The sequence below is a fragment of the Carettochelys insculpta genome, chromosome 4, assembly GCF_033958435.1.
Source record: "Carettochelys insculpta isolate YL-2023 chromosome 4, ASM3395843v1, whole genome shotgun sequence".
NCBI lineage: Eukaryota > Metazoa > Chordata > Testudines > Carettochelyidae > Carettochelys > Carettochelys insculpta.
The window spans coordinates 110,637,016-110,661,082 of record NC_134140.1 but is presented as its reverse complement, the minus strand read 5'-3'; the positions used below and the strand labels follow the sequence as shown (position 1 = coordinate 110,661,082).

The window sequence follows — 24,067 nt, the reverse complement described above, 5'->3', positions numbered from 1 at the left end:
CCACAGTAAGATACATTTCAATGCACCCTTCGCACACTTCATTGCCTTGATATCTGAATAGTTAAAAACAGATGGAAACAACTCTAAACATAACTCTAACATACCTGACTGAATAATAATGCACCTTGTGTAAGCATCTCTCTCACACTTGTAATGCCTATTCTGTAAAAATTCTGATTCAAGATGTGACACAAAACCAGACCACATAAAAATCTTCTGCAAAATTCAACAGGAGATTTAAGCATTTGGCAAAGAAGAAAAGTTTAGTATAGCCCAATGTCCTTAATCTAAGGTAGTGTATTTGAGAATGTAATAACTATCAGGCTAGGGCTACAAGAGGACATCTGGAAATTATTTCTGCCAAGAAAAACTGCTACAGAGTACAGATCTACTCTTGCTGAACAAACATCACTGGTAACAGAAAACACAGTGATTCATTCACATACTATTACTCAAGATCTGCTCACTTACAAGATTTCACCTAAAACTGTAACTTGAAATGCCAGATGGAAAAAGAAATCAGAAGTGACCGCAGCCTTCTTACTTTAGTACAACGTTTTCTGACCCTCTCAAGGATTCTTTAACACCCTTTGTTATTCTTCTTCAGTAGCAAGAAATTGCTCAGCCAGGCCCTTGATAATACTCTGTTATGGAAATAACATGTTATGCAGACCTGAAAGAGTTGAGATAGGTTAGGAGGAGGTCCTGGCACAAGATAAAATAATTTTACTCATGCATTCCTTAAAGCAGATTTAGGATCAAAACTGTACTAAAATAAAAATTAAAAGATAGTATCAAAACCATAGCAAACATCACAAAGCCCAGTATGTCCAGAGAGGGAGGAAGATACTGCCTTTTCCAAGGAACTGTTCTTTCATTCATTGCAATAAACTGTTACTTGAAACAAAGCACACTCCTCAACCTTCAACATATCAAGTGTTTGGTGCAGCGACTGCAGGCAAGACAGCCAACCTGACAGATCTGGCACAACGGGAGGCTGAGTGGAAGAGGCTTAGGTCTTCTGTATTTGGAACCTCAGGCTCTGTTCTTAAGTTCTACTTGAAATGAATTTGTGCAGCCTCAGCACTATTGTATTTGTAGAATGTGCTGACATGACACTTGGTTGCCTTGGAGGGAAGGTCATGAGGTCTTGCTCATTATGTAGGACATGAAGTACACAGCAATATATGCAGCAGGTACAACAGGACTTTGAAACTCAAAGCCACAATTGGGATGGGAAAAATCACAGACCAGAGGAATGTAAAGATGATACTAAACGTATCCAGTACACACACACACATACTAAATATGTCACTTTTCTATTTTAATTATCGAGGCTCATACTTCAACAGTGAAATAGTTCAATCAAGCTAACCTTCATGCTCTCTTTTAGAAGTACATGCATTATGCTCTCCACTAATTGAAGTCCTATAAATGTTCTTTGAAGGGAAAATGCTTTGGTTTTACAACTATTCATGTTATTGGGACTGTAACAGTATTTCCCACGAAAATAAGATTATAAAGATAGACAGAAAATGTTGTTTAACCTATGGACAATTAAAATTTGCCTTGGGTCATCAAGAGAAAGAAAACAGGTGTAGTCTAATTTGGTCAAATTACAAAACCATTCAGAACAATTAGCGTCTGCTTGAAGAACTCAAACAAGGAAAGAGTAAGGATGTCTCAGTAAGGATTGATGAGCATTGGCAAAGTGGAAAATTTTAACATCTTTTACCTGCACTATGGTTAGTTCAAACCATCACTAGCACCTCACTGTTATGGACTCTATATGCATTACAAAGTGTGTAAAGAAATCAATTTATATATAAACAGTTGATTACACACAGAGACACTAACCCTCCCTTTCCCACATTTTGTATAAAAGCATTATTGCCAGTTGGTTAGGATAATCCACACAAATAATTTTTATGAAAACGACAAAGCAGTCCAGTAGCACTTTAAAGACTAACAAAATAATTTATTAGGTAATGAGCTTTTGTGGGACAGACCCACGAAAGCTCATCACCTAATAAATTATTTTGTTAGTCTTTAAAATGCTACTGGACTGCTTTTTTGTTTTCATGGTATATAGACTAGCACAGCTTTCTCTGCTGTTATTCAAATATTTTTTAGTTTCGATAACCAGTAAGTGGCAATAGTGTCACGCCTTTATGATGAACATAAGACCTTCATAACAAAAAGCAGTCAAGTAGCACTTTAAAGACTAGCAGAATAGTTTCTTAGGTGAGCTTTCATGGGACAGACCCACTTCTTCAGACCATAGCCAGAAGAAGTGGGTCTGTCCCACGAAAGCTCACCTAATAAACTATTTTGCTAGTCTTTAAAGTGCTACTTGACTGCTTTTTGTTTTGATAGTGTATAGACTAGCACAGCTTCCTCTCTGTTACTATAAGACCTTCATATGTGCCTTTTACAGAAATCCTATTTTAGAAAGATCTAAGGTATTTCAAAGCATGAATTTAAGTTTCTGTATTTTAGAAGAGAAATTCTTAAGGACAGAGACTGTCCGTTATTGTGTGTGTACACAATGCCTAGCACAACGGCATAAGAGGTCCAAATATATATGAAGTCTTTAGGAGCTAACAATATAAAATATTTGTAATAAATAATAATAAAATAATACACAGCCAAACCTGAATTACAACATAATGATAGAGGTGTGATATTCTGAATGAAGTGCACCTTTGCAAAATTACCCATAACACTGCATATTTTTCTAAGGGAGCCAGGAAAGAATAATCCTAAAACACTCACCAGATCACTTTTAGGTGCGTCCGGGTAATCTGCTGAGAAGCAGGACATTGACCCTCTTGAGCCATTGCCCTCACTGGCTTGTTTTGGAGGCTGTGCATGTTGTCTGTATGTTGCACTCTTAGGGGTCCAGCAGAAAAGGTTGACCGATTCACGGACGCAACGTTCAATGTCGATTTCTGACAAAGAAGTGAAAAAACAGGCAAACGCCCAAATGTTAAAGTTAGTAAAATCAGTCAGACCAGTAAAACTATCACTGAAAAATGACCTTGAATTTTCAGTAACTATGTAGTTAATTTCCATTTGAAAGACATCTAAGACACTTTACAGGAAAACTATATAGTGATTATCACAACTGAAACGCAGTAACCTTGGGAATGTAAAGTTACATTATACAACTGTGTAACAGAAGAAGTGACAACCCCCAGCCACACACAAAACTATGCACACAAACGTGCATGCGCACGCACACACATGCTCAACTGAAGCTATTCAGATACTTAAGCAGATTAATTAAATCTACTATACAAATATTTTAGTGAGTTTGTCTGATCAAGAACTCCTCCTAAATGGTAAGAGCTAAGACTACCAAATTCAGCATACAGCTTCCGTGTATCATAACTTAAAGCAACCAAGGGTTTGGCTGCATCTGGAAAACAGGATGCACGAGGAATGGGATTGTTCTTATAAAAGCAAACAGAAGAGACAGACAATCACCAAATGAAGAACAGTCTTCAAAATTGTCATAACTGGGCAAATTTTGAAAGAGCCCACGCAAAGATGAGCCAGAAAAATAGGGTGAACATGGAATAGGCTTGCTTATCAATAAACCTGACAGAAAAGAATTAAAAAGAAGAAATTTGGAGTAGTGTCCTGTCCTGACAAAGCTAAATCAATGCCTAAAGTTTGACTACTAGACGTTATTGGAAACCAATTTGACTACAGCCCTTTCTTGTTAATACATATCGAATGCTAAGAGTTTACAGGGATTAAGAAAAAATACAGTTCATGAAATTCCCATTTTTAAATAATTAGTAAAAATATAAAATGGACTAATTTTAACAATCCCTCTTCTAAAGAAATGTGACAAAAATTAACTGCATAAAATAACACTATTTTTGAGAAATACAATGATTTAAATAAAGCAAGTGCATTTTCCTTTTCGTTTAAAATTAAAAAAAAACAAACAATTGACTAAAGGTCATGAGCACCTCCAGGTACCTCTGCTACTAACTTATATAGTAAAATAAAGATTATCCAGTAAAATTTATTAGCATCAAAATGCGCTGAAATGTAGATGTACAGTAGAAAACAAGCCAAGTAACCTCTGCTTACATGATGCATGAACTTTAAGTTAGCTCCAAAACCAATGTCCTATTTGTCATGGTTACAGTGTATAAAAGCCATTATTTTTGAGACTGGAGGAGTTCAGTGAAACAAAGCTACATACTTTAAATTTTGTGTGGCCTGCTATTCTTCATAAATCTATATGCTAGCTATCCACCACAAAACAGGAAATGGCACACAAAACGTATTTGTCTTAATCTTACTTAGAATTCAATAAAAGAATGGCTATAGCCAGAAGGATATCATATGGACCACGACATTATTTAACTTGGATGGACAGTACATAGCATTTTAAGGAAGTATGTTTCAAAATATAAAATATCACCCCTTGAAAATTACCAAAACAGACTGAAAAACCAAGTCACCCAAAGTGATCTGATCATCATAATTTCAAAAGTGATAATGTCAGGGCTATCTACATTTCAGAAGCAAGGGGGGAAAGCAAAAGGACCAGCTGATTTGTTTCAGCTGACCTTCAGTCTCCTAATGGGACAAATACACAAGTGTGCAAATTTATTCTCACCTGCATCTTATGACACCATTACACAGTGCACAAGACATGATATGATTACAACCAGCCCTCGATGTATCAGTTCTAGAGATATCTGGCAAGGAAAGCAATTGACTATGATACTACCAAGTCCAGAGTGGAACACAAGATAGAATTTTAGTTAGACAGGACTACTTTCTCCAATTTCTTTGATAAAGGCTTAGTGTATTCAGAAAGCACACTCACCTTTTAAGCACATACTCAAGTCACCTAAAGTCATTGTGCTTAAATGCTTCCTTGACTGAGGCTATGCCTACACTACCAAATAAAGTTGACTTTATAAATTCGATTTTGAGTATACTCACCTGCCACTAAGTTCACAAAAAATTGAGTTAATGCTGACACACTAGAGTGTTCAAACATTAACTGTTGCAGCAGTGTATTGTGGGAACCTCCCCCACCCCAGACCCTGCTGCACCCCCACCGCTGGCAGCGCTCATCCTGCTGCCTAGTTCCCAGGTCCCTGCAGCTTGCGGGAGCCTCGAAATTGACAAGTGTCGCTGAGCCTGGCTCACAGGAGCTGGGAGCCAGGTGCAGCTGGGAGCCAAGTGCCACAGAGGGCCAGATGCAGCAGCGCCACTCAGTCTCTGGAGGCTAATGAATTCGATTCAAAGACAGAGTGCTTCCACACTAGCCTTAATTCAAACTGTTAAATTACAACTTGATGCTACACCCACCTGGTTCCGAGAATATTATGATATCGCTATTAATGCTCCCTAAATTGAGCTAATGGTATTTACAGAGAAGACAGTGACTTGGTACAATCAAGCTAACTGTCTTAAAGTCTAATTTATTTAATAGTGTAGATGTAGCTTTACTGCTTATTAAGTATAGGCTGGGGGCCAAGAACACCTAGGTTCTAAACTCAGCTCTCTCCTGATGTGGCTATGAAAGCACAGCCTCCCTGACTCCAGCTCAAAGGTATTTATGTGGAATTATATTTTTCAGGGGTATTATATGTCAAGTTCTTTGACAACAAGTGTGCTCTTCTATATATTGTATTAGTCAATTTAATTTCTAATTTTTCATTTTAGAGGTGATAAGTGGACAAAAAGTTTTTTTTTACTAACATCTTCCAGGAAAACCTGCGGAATCAGCAAAACTAATGCACTCACTCACACACACCCCTCATATTTATGTGGCCAATTATAAGCAAAGGAGCTGAACAGGTCAGACAGCTTGAGCTTGCGACCCTTCTACAGCGATGACAGTACGGAGATAAAAGACTACAAGCTACCTATATATGCCATATAAAAATACTAAGGTAGCATGATGGAAGGGACACACTCAATTTAAAATAAAATTACATTTGTCTGTTTTTTTTTAAACTTATTACTGCTAATAATGCTTGAAGACTGCAACTGAAAGGCCACAGAAAAATAAATATCCTGCTTTTATGCTTACTTACTGCTTTATTAATGGCCAATGGCTCTTCCTCTTTCATGGACTGGCATGATGAGAAAGTTCTAAGACATCTTGCAGGAACATTTTTTTAAATCTCAGTCAGGCTGACAGGTGAGAAGGGATGTGAGTTTAATGATCTACTGAGATTTTTAACTGCAGACAGAATGCTTAGTTCTGGACTAGTAGGGGAACAGTATAACACTTTTTTTCTTAAGGAGCCATCAGTCTTTCCTCTACAGCATCTGAAGAAGAGGAATTGAATTTTTTGTGTGAGTAGGAGATGAGCTGAAACCAGAAACAACAAAGGAATCAGCCCTAGGACTGTGTGTGCCAGCATATTATCATTTCTCCAGAAATTATAATACAATTCAAAAGCAAAAAATTGTGGCAAATTTTTTTTACATTTGAATGTTTCTGGTACAGATCCTTGGGAAGGGACAGCCATATAGAGCAGGACAGGTCCCTTTGGATTTAACAAGTGGATGTTGGAAAAGAGTTAATAAAAGACAGGCTAAAACTTCATATTTAAATATTCTCACTGCCTTTTGGGAGTCTGCAGGCTGAGAAAATGCGCTTCTTCTGAGAAAGAAATGGAAGAAAAAACAAATCCAATCTGTATCTGTGGAAACCTGTAAATTAACCTAATGATTCCATGAGGTTTACCGGTTCAGCTACTAGCTCCCAGGACATTCTACTTTCCCCTAACTCTAACCTACACAGAAGACCACATTGAGGGTGTACATGTTTTCAAACCGCATTGGGCCGGATTACCAGCCAGACTTTAGGCCTAGAGCAAAAAAAAAAACCAAGGTGCTGCTATATCGCTGGAATTGGTCACCTGAGCTGTGTCATAAATCTTACATGAAGGAACAGTATTCTCAGTGAATAATTGGGAAGATCACCCAGGAAAATCCATTAGGCTGGAAATCTTCCCAAATCATTCCAAATCCTAGCACTATGAGCCAATCACTGAGGCTCTGCATTTTGGGGTTTTGTTTTTCCTTGCACTGCCTGGTGAGCCCTTCAGACTAATTACTGAATAAAAAGAAGTGAAGAAGTTTAGAATTGCTTCTCTTCCTCCCTTTGATGCAGAAAAACAATTGAGCTATACAATTAGGATGCACGGCCATCAGCAGCATATCAAAACCTTCCAACTCTGATTTTTTTTTGCCATTATACTGAAAATGGAGATAGCAACTCAGGCATTATGAATCAATGTCATGAGTGTAAAGACGCATATGGATGATACAGATTTAAAAGTCATCATGCCTGTGTAAAGCCCACATATCTCTGTACAGCCAATAACAAATATAGTGATTGTACACAAAAATTATACAAACTTCACCCTAGACACCCATCACGTCCCATTGCTTAGTTGCTTCAATGAGAGTTAAACTAATGGGAAATGTAAGAACCACTGCTGATATACCAATATTCAATCTGTTTTCATATTTCTTAACATAATTGGCTCATTATTTGGCACTATGGTAGGTGGATTATTATGATGTTTATCTTCATATCAGGTACATGTTAGCACATCAGAATACACAATTAAGTCTAGAATTCTACAATGCTTTCATGCTGACTTTGGCAATATACATTATCCCATATACAAGTTTACACATAAAAATATTGGTCTAAAAATTACACTTTTAAAACACATCTCTCATAATGGTAGCGAAAACACAAGATCATTCTTTATCTATCACAATGTTATTTTAGTGTGGGTGATTAGCAGACAAATTCATGTTCACTGTTTTTTCCTACACTTATTGATATAGTTGTTTGTTAAAACTATTATCTTTACTAGTTTATGATTTTAAAAGACAATGACTATGAAAATTCTGAGATAAGGTATAAATCACCTGCATAGCAAGATACTTTACTTTTTATTGAAATATTTTACAAAGACATAAGTCACATATAGCTGCAAATGTGTGTGTCTGTCATGAACATAGGACCACAGTAGAGAAACAAACCAACAAAGCAGCAATTAGTATACATTTAATTGCATATAGTGCAACATATAACCCAAGAAACACTATGCAAAATACTTAATTTCTATTCAATTTTTCATTATACCATTTTTATAAGTTTCCCTTCATTAATACCATTGTCTTCAATATATGTTAAGATGCCTATATACCAACCTGAGTACAGTAGGGTCTCAGAGTACATGAGGGTTCCGTTCCATGCACCCTCGTGTAACCTGGATTTCGCGCAAGTTGGGGTCTGGCTTTTTCTCTGGCAGAACACATGCTCTGCAGCTGGGGAAGCAGCGGAAAGGTAAGTCCTGTAGTGCGGGGGCAGTTGGGGAGGGTTAAGCCTGGCGGTGGGTTGGGGCCATGGGAGGTGGGGGGGCATAAGGCTGGGGTGGGTTAGGGCTGCAGGGGGGAGAGGGGTGGAGTTAAGTTGAAGCTGTGTGCGGGGTGGTGAGCCAGAGACCTTCTCAGGTGCTGAGCCAGGACATGACGGGAGGTTGAACTGGAGCCAGAGCCAGGTGAGGGTGGGGAGATGGCGGGGGGGTGACCTGAGGGTGAGAGGGTTTGAATTGGAGCAGAGGATGGAAACAGGGCCATGTGTGAGAGGTTTGAATTGGAGCCACATGTGGGGGGTTTAAACTGGGGAGGGGAGTGGATGGTGAACTGAAGCCACGAGTGAGGGGTGGTGAGCCAGAGCCAGAGATGAGGGTGGCAGGTGAGCTAGACCCATGCACGGACAGTGAGCCGGGCCATGGTGGGGGGTTGAGCCGGAGCCAGAGCTAGGCGTGGGTGGTGAGCCGGCAGGGGGGTTGAACTGGGGGTGGGGTGTTGAATGGGGACTGTGCGTGGGGGAGCTGGGGGGGGTTTGAACTGGGGCCACATGGAAGGGGTTTGAATTGTAGCCATGTGTGGGGGGTTTAAACCAGAGGGGGGGGGTAGAGGGTGAACCAGAGCCACGTACGAGGGGTAGTGAGCCAGAGCCAGGGGTGGGGGTGGCAGGTGAGCCAGAGCCATGCGTGGGCGGTGAGCCAGCAGGGGGTGTTGAATGGGGACCAGGGAGGTTGAGTCAGAGTCACATATGAGGGTTGGTGAGCTAGAGCCAGAGGCAGGGGACGGGGGTGAGCAGGAGCTATGTGCGGGTGGTGAGCGGAGCTGGGGTGGGGGCTGAGCGCGGGCAGTGCAGAGCCAGTGGGACTGAGCCAGGATGCGGGGAGCGAGTTAAGCACAACTGGAAAGCACGCTACAGGGTTTACAATAGGAATCACAGAATCACAGGGCTGGAAGGGACCTCAGGAGGTCATCTAGTCCAGTCCCCTGCTTCAAGCAGGATCAACCCCCACTAAGTCATCCCAGCCAGGACCTTGTCCAGATGGGACTTAAAAACCTCAAGGGATGGAGAATCCACCACCCCTCTAGGCAACGCATTCCAATGCTTCACCACCTGCCTGGTGAAGTAGTTTTTCCTAATATCTAACCTACACCTCTCCCTCTTCAACTTCAGACCATTACTCCTTGTTCTGCCATCTGACACCACTGAGAACAGTTTCTCATCCTCCTTTTTAGAGCTCCCCTTCAGGAAGTTGAAGGCTGCTATTATATCACCTCTAAGTCTTCTCTTCTGTAAACTAAACAAGCCCAAATCCCTCAGCCTATCTTCATAGGTCTTGTGCTCCAGACCCTTAATCATTTTTGTTGCCCTTTGCTGAACCTGCTCCAGCAAATCCGCATCCTTTTTATACTGGGGGGCCCAAAACTGGATACAATATTCCAGATGTGGCCTCACCAGTGCCGAATAAAGAGGAATAACTACTTCTCTAGATCTGCTTGAAATGCTCCTCCTAATGCACCCTAGTATGCCGTTGGCCTTCTTGGCTACAAGGGCACACTGTTTACTCATATCCAGCATTCCATCCACCATAAGCCCTAGGTCCCTTTCCATCGTACTGCTGCTGAGCCAGTCGGTCCCCAGCTTGTGACGATGCTTGGGATTCTTCCGCCCCAGGTGCAGGACTCTACACTTCTCCTTATTGAACCGCATCAGATTTCTTTTGGCCCAGTCCTCCAATTTATCCAGGTCCCTCTGGATTCTCTCCCTACCCTCCAACGAATCTACCTCTCCCCCTAGTTTTGTGTCATCCGCAAACTTGCTGAGGGTGCAATCCAGTTCCTTATCCAGGTCATTAATAAAGATGTTGAATAACACCGGCCCCAGAACCGAGCCTTGCGGGAATCGGGGTCAGGCATGTAAAAGCAGGGTCGTGTACTGTGGGTTTGCGTACTGAGACCTTACTGGATATCTAACTTACCTGAATATTCTTTAATCTGTTTTTTTCCTATTCTGGCTTACAATCCTTCCCACTGCTGGATAATATTGGGTTGAGTATCTAATAAACATTAGCCTTTATAATGAAGACTGAAGCAAAATAGCACTGAACAGCTCAGCTTTCTTGATGTCCACATTTATTAGCTTTCTTTCCCGCTAAGCAAAGGGCCTCTACTTTACTTCATTTTTTCTCTTGCTCCTAATATATTTAAAGAGCCCTTTTTATTACCCCTTACATCCCTTGTTTGATGTAACTCACTTTGTGCATTTCTGATTTTGTCCTTAGGTGTTTCTGCTGTCCTTTTGCACTCCTCCTTGGAAATCTATCCATGTTTCCATTTCCTATAAGATTCCATTTTGATTTTCATGTAACTGATGGAGACATATTGACCTTTTTACTTTCCTTTACATCTGGATAGTTTGTGCCTTTATTATGTCTCTTTGAGAAACTGCCAACTCTCCCAAATGCCTTACTCCTGTAAACTTTCAGTCCATGGAAGATTATGTATTGGTTCCCTGAGTCTGTTACAGTCTTTTTTTTTAAAATCCACTGCCTTTATTCTACTGGTCTTATTCTTTTTCTTAGAATTATGAAATTTATTATCTTATGATCATTTTGACACAACTTGCCTTCTCTGCCTTTAGAGTAACAACTATGTCTCTCTGCTGATCAGAATCACATCTAAAATGCCTTGTTACTTCCTCCACATTCAGATGCAAAAAGTTTTGCATTGCCCCAATACATTCAAGCACTTTTGACAGATTATTTTTTTCAAAATATGCCTTGGTATTTCAAATCCCCTACTCCTTCTAGGCATTGTGTTTTGGATATTTGTATTGTGTGTTCTAGAAATGCCTCATCCACCTTCTCTTCCTGATTTAGTGGTCAATAGTAGACTCTAACATGATGTCTCCCCCATTCTCACCCCCTTCTATATTTACCTAGACTGTCAACTGGTTTGCCTCTCACCTTCTGAGCCTCAGCACTTGTGTATACGTCAAAAACAAGCATACACCTCAGCTGTTTTTCAGTAGATTAAAAGCCTGGGTTGGCAGTCAGAGGCAGCAGCATATGACTAAGAAAAATATATGACTATACACATTTATGTAACAAATCAATCGTGACAAAGATTTAAATAATGAACATATTATGGACCTAATCTATTGCCCTTCCTGCACAAGCTATACCATAAGCCCATAACAATATTTAATGCACAATAAAATGAACTAATGAAGAGTTTAACCTGTAAATGGCATTTCTCAGATATCTAGAAAGACCAGATATAATCTGGACTGCATCACTTCACAGTATAATCAAGGCCAATTTAGATAATTTTGATCTTTACACCTGTATCTCATAAGAAAACCTCAGAATTACCACCGTTCATTAAGTGAGATCTGGAACAGGACTCAAATGCCTTAAGGAGCTCCAGGGCACCTGGATAGGTGTTTTTAAAAATTCTCCGATTCCATCTGTCATTTACACCTGATATAGTATTACGTACAAGAAAACACATCAAATTAGGCTAAGACTTCTGCTCTGCCTTAGTTTCCTCTATTATGCCTAGACATTACAACATGAGATATATTAATCTCAAATGATGTTCTGAAGCCCTTGCAATCAGTTAGTACAGCACTATGCAAATCAGGTTAAGCAGTGATGAAACAAGAACAATCTGCATCTTTCTGTTTCACAAAAATTGTAACAGGCCCAGGGTGTGTACTAACAAATTGCTCTGCTACGGTACCAAAGCCAATTCCCCCACCATTTCTTCCAGCAAGCCATTAAAGAAAAGAAAAGAAAAGAAAAGAATTACTGGCAGATATGCACGGCTTCTGTTTCAAAAATACCATTACTGACCAGTGATGAATCTTCAAAAATTACTTTAACAACACACCTTTCTTTGTTCTCTCCGAATGCACGTCTATCAGTTTCAGGACTTGTGGTTGCTAGTAAGATAACTCAATATATAAATATACAGTAAAGAAGAATATCCTGGTCAAAATACATATTAATAAACTACAGGCCAACTCCATCACACCTACGTTAAGAGTTCATGGTTAAGCACGCAAAAGGGACAAATATCAAAGTTCTATTTATCTGTACAGCCCTTCTCCTGGTTCGCATAAACAATTGGATGCACTGGAGTGAGCTGCAATAAATCTCACAGTCTCGCTTTCTACAAACAAAATAAAGAGTTTTCAGCTGAAAAGCTAGTCTTAATTTTTGGAAAATGATTTTTTTTTCTGGTGCTACTGTTATTGGAATACATAAGAAACCTAAAGACCTGTATTACACTCCAATCACCAAAAGAGAAGAGGGATTTTGCATATTTCTGTGGGCTTTCTGAAAGCAAGAATTAATAGACAGACAACATAAATGCATAAACATTCCCATAAACTTAAACTACATTACTGTAACTGTATATATATTGTACCAGCCTTTTCAGCATCCCTTTAAAATTATGTATTCCTATCAAGATAAAGGATGCTGGTGTCCCATAGAGAGCTCCAAAAAACAATCTATTTATTAGAAGCTTGGAGCACAATAAATTATGAGTCTAGGAGGAAACTAGCAGATGTACTTGGTGTTGCTCAGGTCTTGAACTGAATTGAAAATAAAATGAAATAAATGAAATGAAAATAAATGAAAAATGTACATTTCAATGATAGTACTTTTTTTGAAAATGAAGGAAAATGAAAGCTGGAGTGAGGGTTTGGGGGTGAGGTGAGGGTGGGGGAGGGTGGCTTAGGGCAGAGAGTTGGGAGGTGTGATGGCTTAAGGTGCAGGGGTTTAATGCAGGGGGTGGGAAGGTGCAGAAGTCAGGGCAGGTGGGAGGTGTACAAATCAGGGCAGAGGGCTTAGGACGGGGGGGCTGGGAGGTGCATGTGTATGTTCACCATGACGTCCAGGCTCTGGCAGCATCTCATCCCAGGAGCCAGGGAGATAGAGTCTGCACACTTGTCAGGTGGGAGCTGGGGCTGTGAAGGACACCCCCAGCCTCCAGCTGCACCCGCCCACCTGCAGCCTGTCTCGAGAGTGGGGGGAAAGGGCTAACCCCCCTGCCCCAGGCTACAGCTGCTCCACGTGAGGCCTTGCTTGAGGCAGTAGTGGCCCCAGCCTGCAGCTTGTTGGGGGAGTTGGTGCTCTGTGGGCTGGTCCCCAACTCCAGATGCCCACCTCTGCCCTGCAGCTGGTTTGGGAGGGCAGTACTTCTGGGGCTACCCCAGCCTCCAGTGTGCTTCCCCACCATGGCTGTCTGAGAGGGTCAGACTCTGGAGGCTGCCCTCCCTCCCAAAAGGCTGTTGAGGTGGGCGTGAGGCACTGGAGACTGACCCTGGCCTCCAGTGCCCCGTGGCCTGCACGCTGGGCGGGGGTGAGGTTCCAGAAGCAGCCCTGCACTTAGGTACCTCCCTCCAGGAGTCTGTCTGTCTTCCAACGGCTCCTCTGTGACCTGCAGGCTGTTGGAGGCAGGAGAGCCATGTTCTGCGGAAGGGCCAGGCTCTAGATGCAACCCCTAGAGGGTTGGGAGGTGGGGCGGGGGTCTCAGTGTAGGGGGTAGGAAGGTAGTAAGGTGCAGAAGTCAGGCCCATGGCCTGCAGGTTGTGGGGGCTGGGGCATGAGCTCTGGGGGCTGCAACTCCCAGCCTGCTGGCTGTTGGAGGTGGACAGAACAGGCTTCTGGGCTGCCCCCAGGCTCCATCACCTCTGCAGGCAGTGTGGGGCAGGGCCAGGCACTGGTGGCTGCTTCCACCTCCAGACCTCCCTCCCCTGCAGCCTGCAGGGTGTCAGGGTGTGGGGAGGGTAAGACTCTGGAGGCTGCTCCCTCCTCCAGCAGTTCTGCCCCACCTACAATTTGCAAAATCTCCTGTGGGGTCAGGGGGAGGCCCTGAGTTTGTGGGAAGGGATGTACTTAGTCTGGTGTCTGTCAAGATGGTGGAGCCCCTCCCCTGCTGGCACCTCTTTTGAGGCTGCCCTGGTCCCCAGTGGCCACTCATGGCCGTATCATGTCCCTCCTCTCTCTTCTCCCCTTTCACCTCTCTGCCCCTTCTCTTTTCATGTTACAGAAATCAGTCCCATTCCCTTCATTTCCCATTTTCTAAGCACACCCAGATCTGGCCTTGTCTTAAGTTAGAGGCAGAGGAAGCTGTACAGCAAATTTGGTGGTCCTAGTGCTTATAGTTTAGGTGGAGGTCTTCAACAAACAGACTCACAGGCGCACAGACGGATAGACTCTCAGATAGACATGCTATACACACACACACCTTTGTTACAAAAAGGCCAAATATTTGTGTATGGGCTATTTTCTTGTTTTGAGTTGAATGTTGCACTGTTGTAGGGTCCATTAATGAAGATCACTCTTCAGCTAGCTTAGCTTAGAGAATAGAGCTGTGAGATGCAGGATTCTAATCTTTAAGTAAGTGTGATATTACACAATACAGGCTCTCTCAGTGCTGAGGCATCTCAGTGGTTTTACTGTAGGTATTATTTGAGTAATGTGACAAACTGCTTGGATCTGAAAGCTTACGGACAAACATAAGAGTAGCAGTAATTTTTAGAAGAAAATATAGAGGGATGAAATCATACTTTTAAAAAAGCACTACAGGAGGAACACTGTCTTTAACCCTATTTCAAAGAATTGTTAGAAACAAACATGCATAACAAAGATGGATTATTTAAAAAAAAAAAGCAGCCCACAAAAAAAACAAACCCTAAAATGGTGGTATGCTTCCAAAATTAAAGTATTATTAATTACCTTGTTTCTCTCTCTGCTCGTAAAAGTTAATTTTACTGTGAAACCATATGACCTAAGATTTGGAAACTTTGGATGAATATTCTGTCTCCAGAATTATTCTTGGCAGATTTTAAAATTCAATTTTAAATAGATTTCCCAAAATATACAAGCACAGTCCATTTGAGGAGGGGAAAAAAAAGCCAACATATCAAGAAAGTCATTGCCTTGTAAAAGTTTTCAGATATTTTTCAAGTATCATATGCTGATGTGCTGTGCCTCAAAGTATCACCCTGTAACCGACATAACCATCGTTTATAGATGGTGATGTTTCATGTCAAGCATGCCATATAAGACATCATATGAAACCAACAACTCTGTTAAAATACAGATAATTTAAGCACGTATGAAATTATGAAACTTTGCTGTATTGTTATTGAAGCATGTTGTAAATTTGGGAGTCATTCAGTGTTATATTGATAACAAAGGAGGTGATCTATGGCAAGGCAGGAGTTAAATCACCATTAATCAACACAGGAGTTATAAGAAAGGGATTAACAATTCCATAAGCATTGTACAATGGGGAACTGTTCAGCTTATTCATTCAGCTAAGCTGTCTAGAATTTTTCTGGTGTAGCATTTTCTATGCGCATGGGCAAAGTGGCATCATGCTTTTACCTTTCTCCTCCACTACCTATGCTGAAAGCTGGTCTCAGGATTAAAGACAAAACTTGTTTATTAAAGGAAGAAAAATACTGCTTGATACAAATACTGCTGAGCCTAATAAGGTTTAGGATTTAGACAGTGCTTAGCTTTTATTTTCTTTGGTAACTATCTCTGACCTTGTGTTAACTACAGTCGGGTCTCAACATTCACGAAGGTTCTATATTCAGAACCCTTGGAAATGTTGATTTTCACGAATGTGTGTGGGGGGTGGGTGGGTTCGGAGCTCCAGGGGGAGCAGTGGCCACTGGTGCTCCCAGCCACAGAGCCCCGGGGGAAGTGGCAGCAGCCAGCATTCTGGCCCCGGGGCAGCGGTGGCCGCCGGCGCTCTGACCTTGGAGCCTTGGGGAAGTGGCGGCAGCCACCAGCACTCCCCGCCCAGAGCCCTGGGGAAGCGAGGCCACTCACGAATAATTGAATTCGCAAATGTAGCACTTGTGAATGTCGAGACCCTACTGTACTCACACTCACTTAAAATCTTTCTGTAGTTAATAAATCTCTGATATTTTACCTAAAATAGTGTGTTTTAGTGAAGTGCTTGAGAAATCTCAGCTGAACTTATAAAGGCAAGTATGTGTGCCCTCCACATCAAGAGTGTAATGAATGTCACTGGTCAGGCTTCTGACCAGGGCAAGATGTATAGTTCTGAGATGCAAGGCTTGGTGTGTGGGAGATTTGCTGGTACTTCTTCTGGGTGATTTGTGAGTGTCTCAGGGAAGACTTGCTGCCTGGCACTAACAAAGCACAGAGACAGCCACGTGGAAGAGTTTAAAAGGCACAGCAGTATCCTAGCTCCAGGTTGTACCCAGGAGGGATCCTGTTACACATAAGATGGCATTACACATGCCGACTTTTTACTGGCATTTTGTTACCTTTCCCACACAACAAGGGAAAACTGTGCTATTACTCAGTGGCCTGGATAAGGTGGCTTCTGTTCTTAGGGATAGCAACAGAAGGGTAGCCGTGTTAGCCTGTACCTTAACAAAACAAAAAAGCAGTCATGTAGAACTTTAAAGACTAACAAAATAATGTATTAGGTGATGAGCTTTCGTGGGGCAGACCCACTTCTTCAGATCTGGAGACAGTGCTGTGCTGTACTGTACTTAGGGGTTAGATTACATGACCTTTTTGACTCCTCCTAACCTTACTATAGCTACGTCTACACGTGAAGCCTACATCAAAGTAGCCTATTTCGATGTGGGGACATCGAAATAGGCTATTTCGATGAATAACGTCTACACGTCCTCCAGGGCTGGCAACGTCAATGTTCAACATTGACGTTGCACAGCACCACATCGAAATAGGCGCAGCGAGGGAACGTCTACACGCCAAAGTAGCACACATCGAAATAAGGGTGCCAGGCACAGCTGCAGACAGGGTCACAGGGCGGACTCAACAGCAAGCCGCTTCCTTAAAGGGCCCCTCCCAGACACACTTGCACTAAACAGCACAAGATCCACAGAGCTGACAACTGGTTGCAGACCCTGTGCATGCAGCACGGACCCCCAGCTGCAGCAGCAGCAGCCAGAAGCCCTGGGCTAAGGGCTGCTGCACACGGTGACCATAGATCCGCGCAGGGGCTGGAGAGAGAGCGTCTCTCAACCCCTCAGCTGATGGCCGCCATGGAGGACCCCGCAATTACGATGTTGTGGGACGCGCAATGACTACACGTTCCCTATTTCGACATTGGACATCGAAGTAGGGCGCTATTCCCATCCCCTCATGGGGTTAGCGACTTCGACATCTTGCCGCCTAATGTCGATGTTAACATCGAAATAGCGCCCAACACGTGTAGCCGTGACGGGAGCTATTTCGAAGTCAGTGCCGCTACTTCGAAGTAGCGTGCACGTGTAGACACAGCTTATATGATGATTACCAGTGTACTGGATAGAATATGTGAACTTTTGTGATTAAAATACAAACTTGGTGAGCCTTTTTTTTTTTTTTTTTTTTAAATTCTGAACAAGAAAATGTAAAAACACTACCATCTTACAACTTTGAGGATCAATAAAATAGACTTGGACTGGAAAGCAAATCACTTTCATTGGCAGCCTGAGATAAGCCCTTCCAGTATGACGCAAGCTTAAAATCACAGAAATGTTAAGCGTTGAGTAACAATTGATGTTAGATTGAAATCCCTGTATATGCTTTCAGCAATGTAATCTTTTTCTCCGGTAGACCCAGTTTTAGGTGAGAACTGTCTTTGGATTAATTTTAGACAATGTTCAGCCATGGCATAAAGATCATTTTAATCAAAATAATGAACACCCTGCTTGTGGCATTCAGATCATTAAGAGTATTGGTTGCACCTCCCTGGTCCCTGCACCTGACCAGTCCTTAACAAGAGAATTTGCCAGACCAGGGGAGGTCCTCTCCCACTGGCCCAGACCCCAGCCCTGCACTGCCATGGGCTACTAAGGAACTCTGGCTCCAGGCCTGGCCCCACACTGCCATGGGGCTGCCACTCCAGCTCTGGCTTCATGCTGCCCCCAGCAGTGCTGCTGAGGCAGTTGACCCGGCCCTGGCTGGCTCCGAGGCTCTCTGGTCAGGAATATCCATGGACCAGCAGGCCACTAATGTTGCTGGACCAGAGACTAATGATTTTACGAGGTGCAACATGTATAATCAGGCTATTTCTTTAAACCAGAAATAACAGTTGTATAGGAAAGTTCGACACATAATCATAATCATATGTTAAGAGAAGATACTGATAATTTAATTTCTAGCTATACTAATGGTGCATTTTTTTCTAAATAATATTGATCTTGTCTTTTTTGATTAATTTTCCTAATTTTTTTTCCAGAAGCCAATTTGGATTATATTTTGAATTAACTTCAGAACTCTAAGCTATACTGTGTTATCACCTATAGTATTTTCTATGGTACAGAAAAACTCAACTCTTACCCTGCATTTATCATCACTATACTTTCTTTTATAATGCTTATCAGAGGTTATCTGACATCATGCTACTGCAATTTGATTCCTACTGTATCATCAGCAAAATTAAAAATAAAACTCTGTTATTAAGGAGCCTCGTATAATGTGTGGCTTTTACTAAATGCAGTGATATGTTATAATTAAGATTTATTCTGATATTTAAAGATTCCTATATTGGCAGTCCATGAAGTATGACTAGGCTCATGAGTGTTCATGGCAACTTGAGGTAAAACTGAATATGGGCAGATATGGCTGAATTTGAAGTTGTATGCACACAGACATGTTTTCCCCAAAAAGCAGCTCTCTAAGACTGTCAACAAATGAGCTGTAAAGAGATTTGTTAACTGTACCCCCTTCTGTGATGCAGATCATTAACAAACGTCGGAACAACTTTTACAGGCACCTTTGCTGCACCAAGGATTTTTTGCAACCCTTATTATTTATGGAGTTCTTCATCTATAATGGTTCCAAATGTGCACTTAAATCTTCATAAACAAGTTCAGATGCTTCATAAAGTCTCGATATTTTTTCTCAGTATATGTACATTGGTGAGTCCCTATTTCCCTGAATAGAAAATGAAGTTATTTCTGGTATAGTCTATAATTCATGTGTTCCAAGACAGGGTGGAGTGGATAATGTTCTTACTTTATTACTAATTTTATATAAAATATTTGATGTATCAAGTTGAAAGCACTTTCAAAACTTGGCATAATTATGGTTTCTGGAACTTTTGCACCACACACAATAAATCACAATAATCCTAAATAATTTTGGGATCATACTCCACAAGATTAGAGAATAGTTTAGTATATAGTAATTTAAATCCTCAAAAATCCTTACAATACTACATAATTTGAAGATGGTAATCATAAAAAGTCATAAGCTTATTTCAAGTCTACTGTACTATTAAAGCTAATAACTTCTTCTTCACACACCATGCTACTACAACATACAGGACACCCAAAAGAACATGAGAACAATTTAGTTGGTTTAAGCCTAATTGAAATATATAATTAAGATATTCTCAGGGAAACAAATCAGGAGAAATGACCTGGACAAGTAAGTAATTAAAATATTTCTGAACTGAACTCTAGCCAAAATACTTAGCCAGACATGTAATTTGAGGAGATCCTTTGAACAGTCCCACACCTTACAGAACTTCAAAGGAGATCTTTAAATTTTAGGGAAGGCATTTGAAATGACCAAAAATGCAGAAGGAAATTAAAATATAACATGGAACTGTATATCACGTTAAATTAACTATCTTGTAAACTGCAAAATACAATAGCAGTTGTATTTAAAAACTAGGCTGAAGGACAATAGTAAAGGAGAACTTTTGACACCACAGCACTAATATTCTGCAAAGTGTAAAAAAGAAATAATGAAACCCATGGGAACATTCAGAGATACCACAAATACTAACTTTTTTGAACACCCACAGAGGAACATACTGCTAAACTGCACATCCGGAATCTGTCTGCTGCCTTATGTTTTAACTTTTAACCTTGTGAAATCCCGTAGCTGTAGAGATTTGCACAACCACAACTGCGAGAGATTAAATTAAAATGCTTTTCTTTTTTTTAACTCCCTTGAGTACCTTCCCCTAATTCTTAAAAAAAGCATGTGTCCGTCAGTTTCACATACTATAAACGTCATACCTATTTCACTGATGGTGTTGGATTAGTTAGTACACGAGCCAATAGATCACCTGAAGAGACAACATACTCTGGAGAGAACACCTCTGGTGAGTTTGCTCTCCGATGACCCTACCCCTTGATTCAACCTCCTTCCCCATAGTTTCTCTGCTATTGTACCAACAGCCTTATTTGCAGAAACTACATTTTATTTATTTGTTTGAAATAAAGCCAGGCTATATTACTTATTAAATAGCACACTTGTCATAGCTTCACACAAAACTCATGAGAAAGTTGCTAAGTGCCATTGATTTAAATTACCCATTTTGATCATGAGTGAAATTAGCAAGTACGAAACCTTAATTTAAACAATCAATTTTAATATTTTTTTTTCCATTTGGATACTTTTCTTTTAAAAAAGAAAAAGGTTGATTCTTCTTGGAATATCTAAACATTATAAATGACAATTTCCTAACTAAAAATTGTTGCAGTCAACTCAGAGGAATTCTTTATTAGACCTTGTCTTAATAGATAAAGGTGAAGTGATCACCGAATTAAAAATTAGTGACAGTTTAGATACTAGGGATCACTGGTCACACTTATAAGCTGTATGAAGAATAAAGTACAGATGAGTAATATATACACATTTGGGGCTTTAATAGGACCAGTTTTATAAACCAGAAAATAATTAGAAGCTAAATTAGCTAGGAGACAGACTCTAATCAGAAAAACATGAATGACGACTGGGAATCATCTATAACACCATATTAGCTGCCCTAAAAGCCATAATCAAAGAAGAAAACTACACAGATAAAAGAAATGACCTAGTTTAGAGGGGAACTGAAAGCAGCATGCTCTCTCTATGTACACGTATACAGTAAACTCTCAAAATACGCAGCATCAAGTTGCGCGTAACTCGCTTTAATGTGAGTTAAGCACAATCTGAAGCTGCCTTCTCCCTGCCCTCCCCCAGATGTGCAGCTGCCATCTATGAGGTGGGAAGAAGGCAGAGAGAAGCACCCAAGAAACTGACCAGCCCTGGTGACCTGGTCAGTTTCCTGGGTCCTGCAAGCCCAGGGGAGCCAGGATCCAGGCTGAAGCCTGGTTCCCAGCCCTGCTCAACTTGTGAGAAAATTCGAGTTATGTGACGGTTGCAAGAACGCACGTATAGATTCATGAATGAAAGAAAACAGAAAGAAAGGTTACTCACCGTAGTGACGGTGGTTCTTCGAGATGTGTCCCCGTGGGTGCTCCACATTAGCTGTCAGGCTCGCCCGGCACCGCAGATCGGATCTTCCAAGCAGTTTCTGCCGGACCGCGCATGCGCCGGTGCGCGCCGCTCCCTTGCGCGCTCCTGGCCACGTGCGCGATCCGGTCCCCGCCAGTTCCTTGACCAACCGCCTCAGATGCTCCTGCAAAACACTAAACAGAGATCCGAAGCGGGGAGGATGGGCGGGTAGCGGAGCACCCACGGAGACACATCTCGAAGAACCACCGTTACTACGGTGAGTAACCTTTCTTTCTTCTTCGAGTGTCCCCGTGGGTGCTCCACATTAGGTGACTACCCAGCAGTAACCCAAGATAGGAGGTGGGTAATCGGATTATGTGCAGCTTGTCCCCTAGAGGACTGCTGTCGAGAGACGGGTATCCTCTTGGAATACCCTGTGAAGGGCGTAATGTTTGGCGAAGGTGTCATAGGATGACCAGGTCGCCGCTCTGCAAATGTCTTTTAGCGCAATGCCCTTGAAAAAGGCTGTTGATGCCGCCACCGCCCTAGTGGAATGAGCCCTGGGCGTGGCCAGTAAAGGAGTCTTTTTGAGTTCGTAGCACATTTTTATGCACGATACGATGTGCTTCGAGATTCTCTGCAAAGAGAGACCTTCTCCTTTCGATTTGGGAGCGAGAGAGACTAGGAGTCTATCCGTTTTCCGGAAGGACTTGGTCCTGTCTATATAGAAGGCTAGCGCCCTCCTCACGTCCAAGAGGTGTAGGCGCGCCTCTTTGTTAGAGTTATGAGGCTTTGGATAAAACGAGGGTAAAACAATAGGTTCGTTAATGTGAAACTCAGAAGAAACTTTAGGAACAAAGGCTGGATGCAGCCGTATGGTTACCGCCTCCTTGGAAAAAACAGTGCAGGGTGGCGTTGCCATAACTGCCGCAAGCTCGCTCACCCTGCGAGCTGACGTGATTGCGAGAAGAAAGATCGTCTTTATCGTAAGGAGGCGGAGGGAAACCGTGGCCAAAGGCTCGAACGGTGGTCCCGTTAGCACATTAAGCACCAGGTCCAAGTTCCACGAAGGTGGAAGCAGTTTCCGAGGGGGGTATAGGTTTACCAACCCTTTGAGGAACCTGGTAACCATGGGATGGGTGAACACCGTGTGCCCTTCCTCCTCGTGTCTGAACGCCGAAATGGCGTCAAGGTGGACCTTTAACGAGGATAGTGAGAGTCCTCCTCTCTTGAGGTCCAGTAAATACTCTCATGTTACAGGTATAGGCACCGAAAGAGGGGCTAGCTGTTTGGTAGAACACCATGCCGTGAAGCGAGTCCATTTCTGCTTGTAGGTCTTCCTGGTGGAAGTCCTCCTGCTACTTTCTAGGACTTGTTGCACTTCCTCCGTACATGTGCTCTCTAGGGAGCTGAGCCATGGATTAACCACGCTTGTAGTCACAGGCCTTGGGGGTGCGGATGCACGATGGACCCCTGGGCTTGCGTAAGCAGATCCGGCGCCACCGGAAGGGGCATCCGTGGACAGTCCGACATGCGCAGGAGTAGGGGGAACCATTGCTGTCGATCCCACGTTGGGACTATCAGGATCATTCGGGCTCCTTCCCTCCTGGCTTTCTGCAAGACTTTGTGGATCAGCACTGTGGGAGGAAAAGCATAAAGCAGGGGGCCCCTCCAGGAGATCGCGAATGCATCCCCCCAGGGACCCCCGTCCCAGTCCTGCCCTGGAGCAGAATCATGGGCACTTCTTGTTGTGTTGAGTGGTAAACAGGTCTATCTGGGGAAAACCCCATGCATGAAAAATCGGTCGTAGCAGATCGGGACGGATCTGCCACTCGTGCGTGAGTGCGAAACGCCTGCTCAGCTGGTCTGCCTTCACATTGTGAGCGCCTGGTAAGTACGAGGCTTTCAAGATTATATTGTTGGTGATGCACCAGTTCCATAACCGGACTGCTTCCGCACATAAGGGACCGAGCTCCGCCTTGCCGATTTATATAGAACATGGTGGAGGTATTGTCTGTACTGATCCCGACTATTTTGCCTTGTATATGGTCTCGAAAGTGTCTGCAGGCATTGCACTGCTCTGAGCTCCAGTATATTTATGTGCAGTGACTGCTCCGTGGAGGACCACAGCCCTTGAGTCACCTCTTCGCCCATGTGTGCTCCCCACCCTATGAGGGAGGCATCTGTAGTAAGAAAAACCGATATTTGTGGTTGGTGGAAGGGTACCCCTGTTAGCAAGTTCTTGGGGTTTACCCACCATTGCAGGGATTTGCGCACCTCTGCTGTGGGCGACACCACCCTGTGAACGGTGTGTGCTGCCGGTTTGTATACGCTCGCCAGCCAGTGCTGCATGCTGCGCATGTGTAACCTGGCGTTCTGTACTACGAACGTCGCTGCTGCCATGTGGCCCAGCAGCTGTAAGCACGTCAGGACCA

At 42.5% G+C, this 24,067-nt stretch overlaps 1 protein-coding gene across 1 annotated transcript in view; it reads right to left on the bottom strand.

Annotated features, from left to right (window-relative positions):
* The window catches only part of TBCK (TBC1 domain containing kinase), a 165,434-nt gene that overhangs the window by 53,304 nt on the left and 88,063 nt on the right, over positions 1–24,067 (bottom strand). The window contains exon 25 of the mRNA XM_074993470.1: positions 2,776–2,951. Coding sequence (XP_074849571.1) covers positions 2,776–2,951 — 176 coding nt within the window. The remainder of the gene's footprint in view (positions 1–2,775; positions 2,952–24,067) is intronic.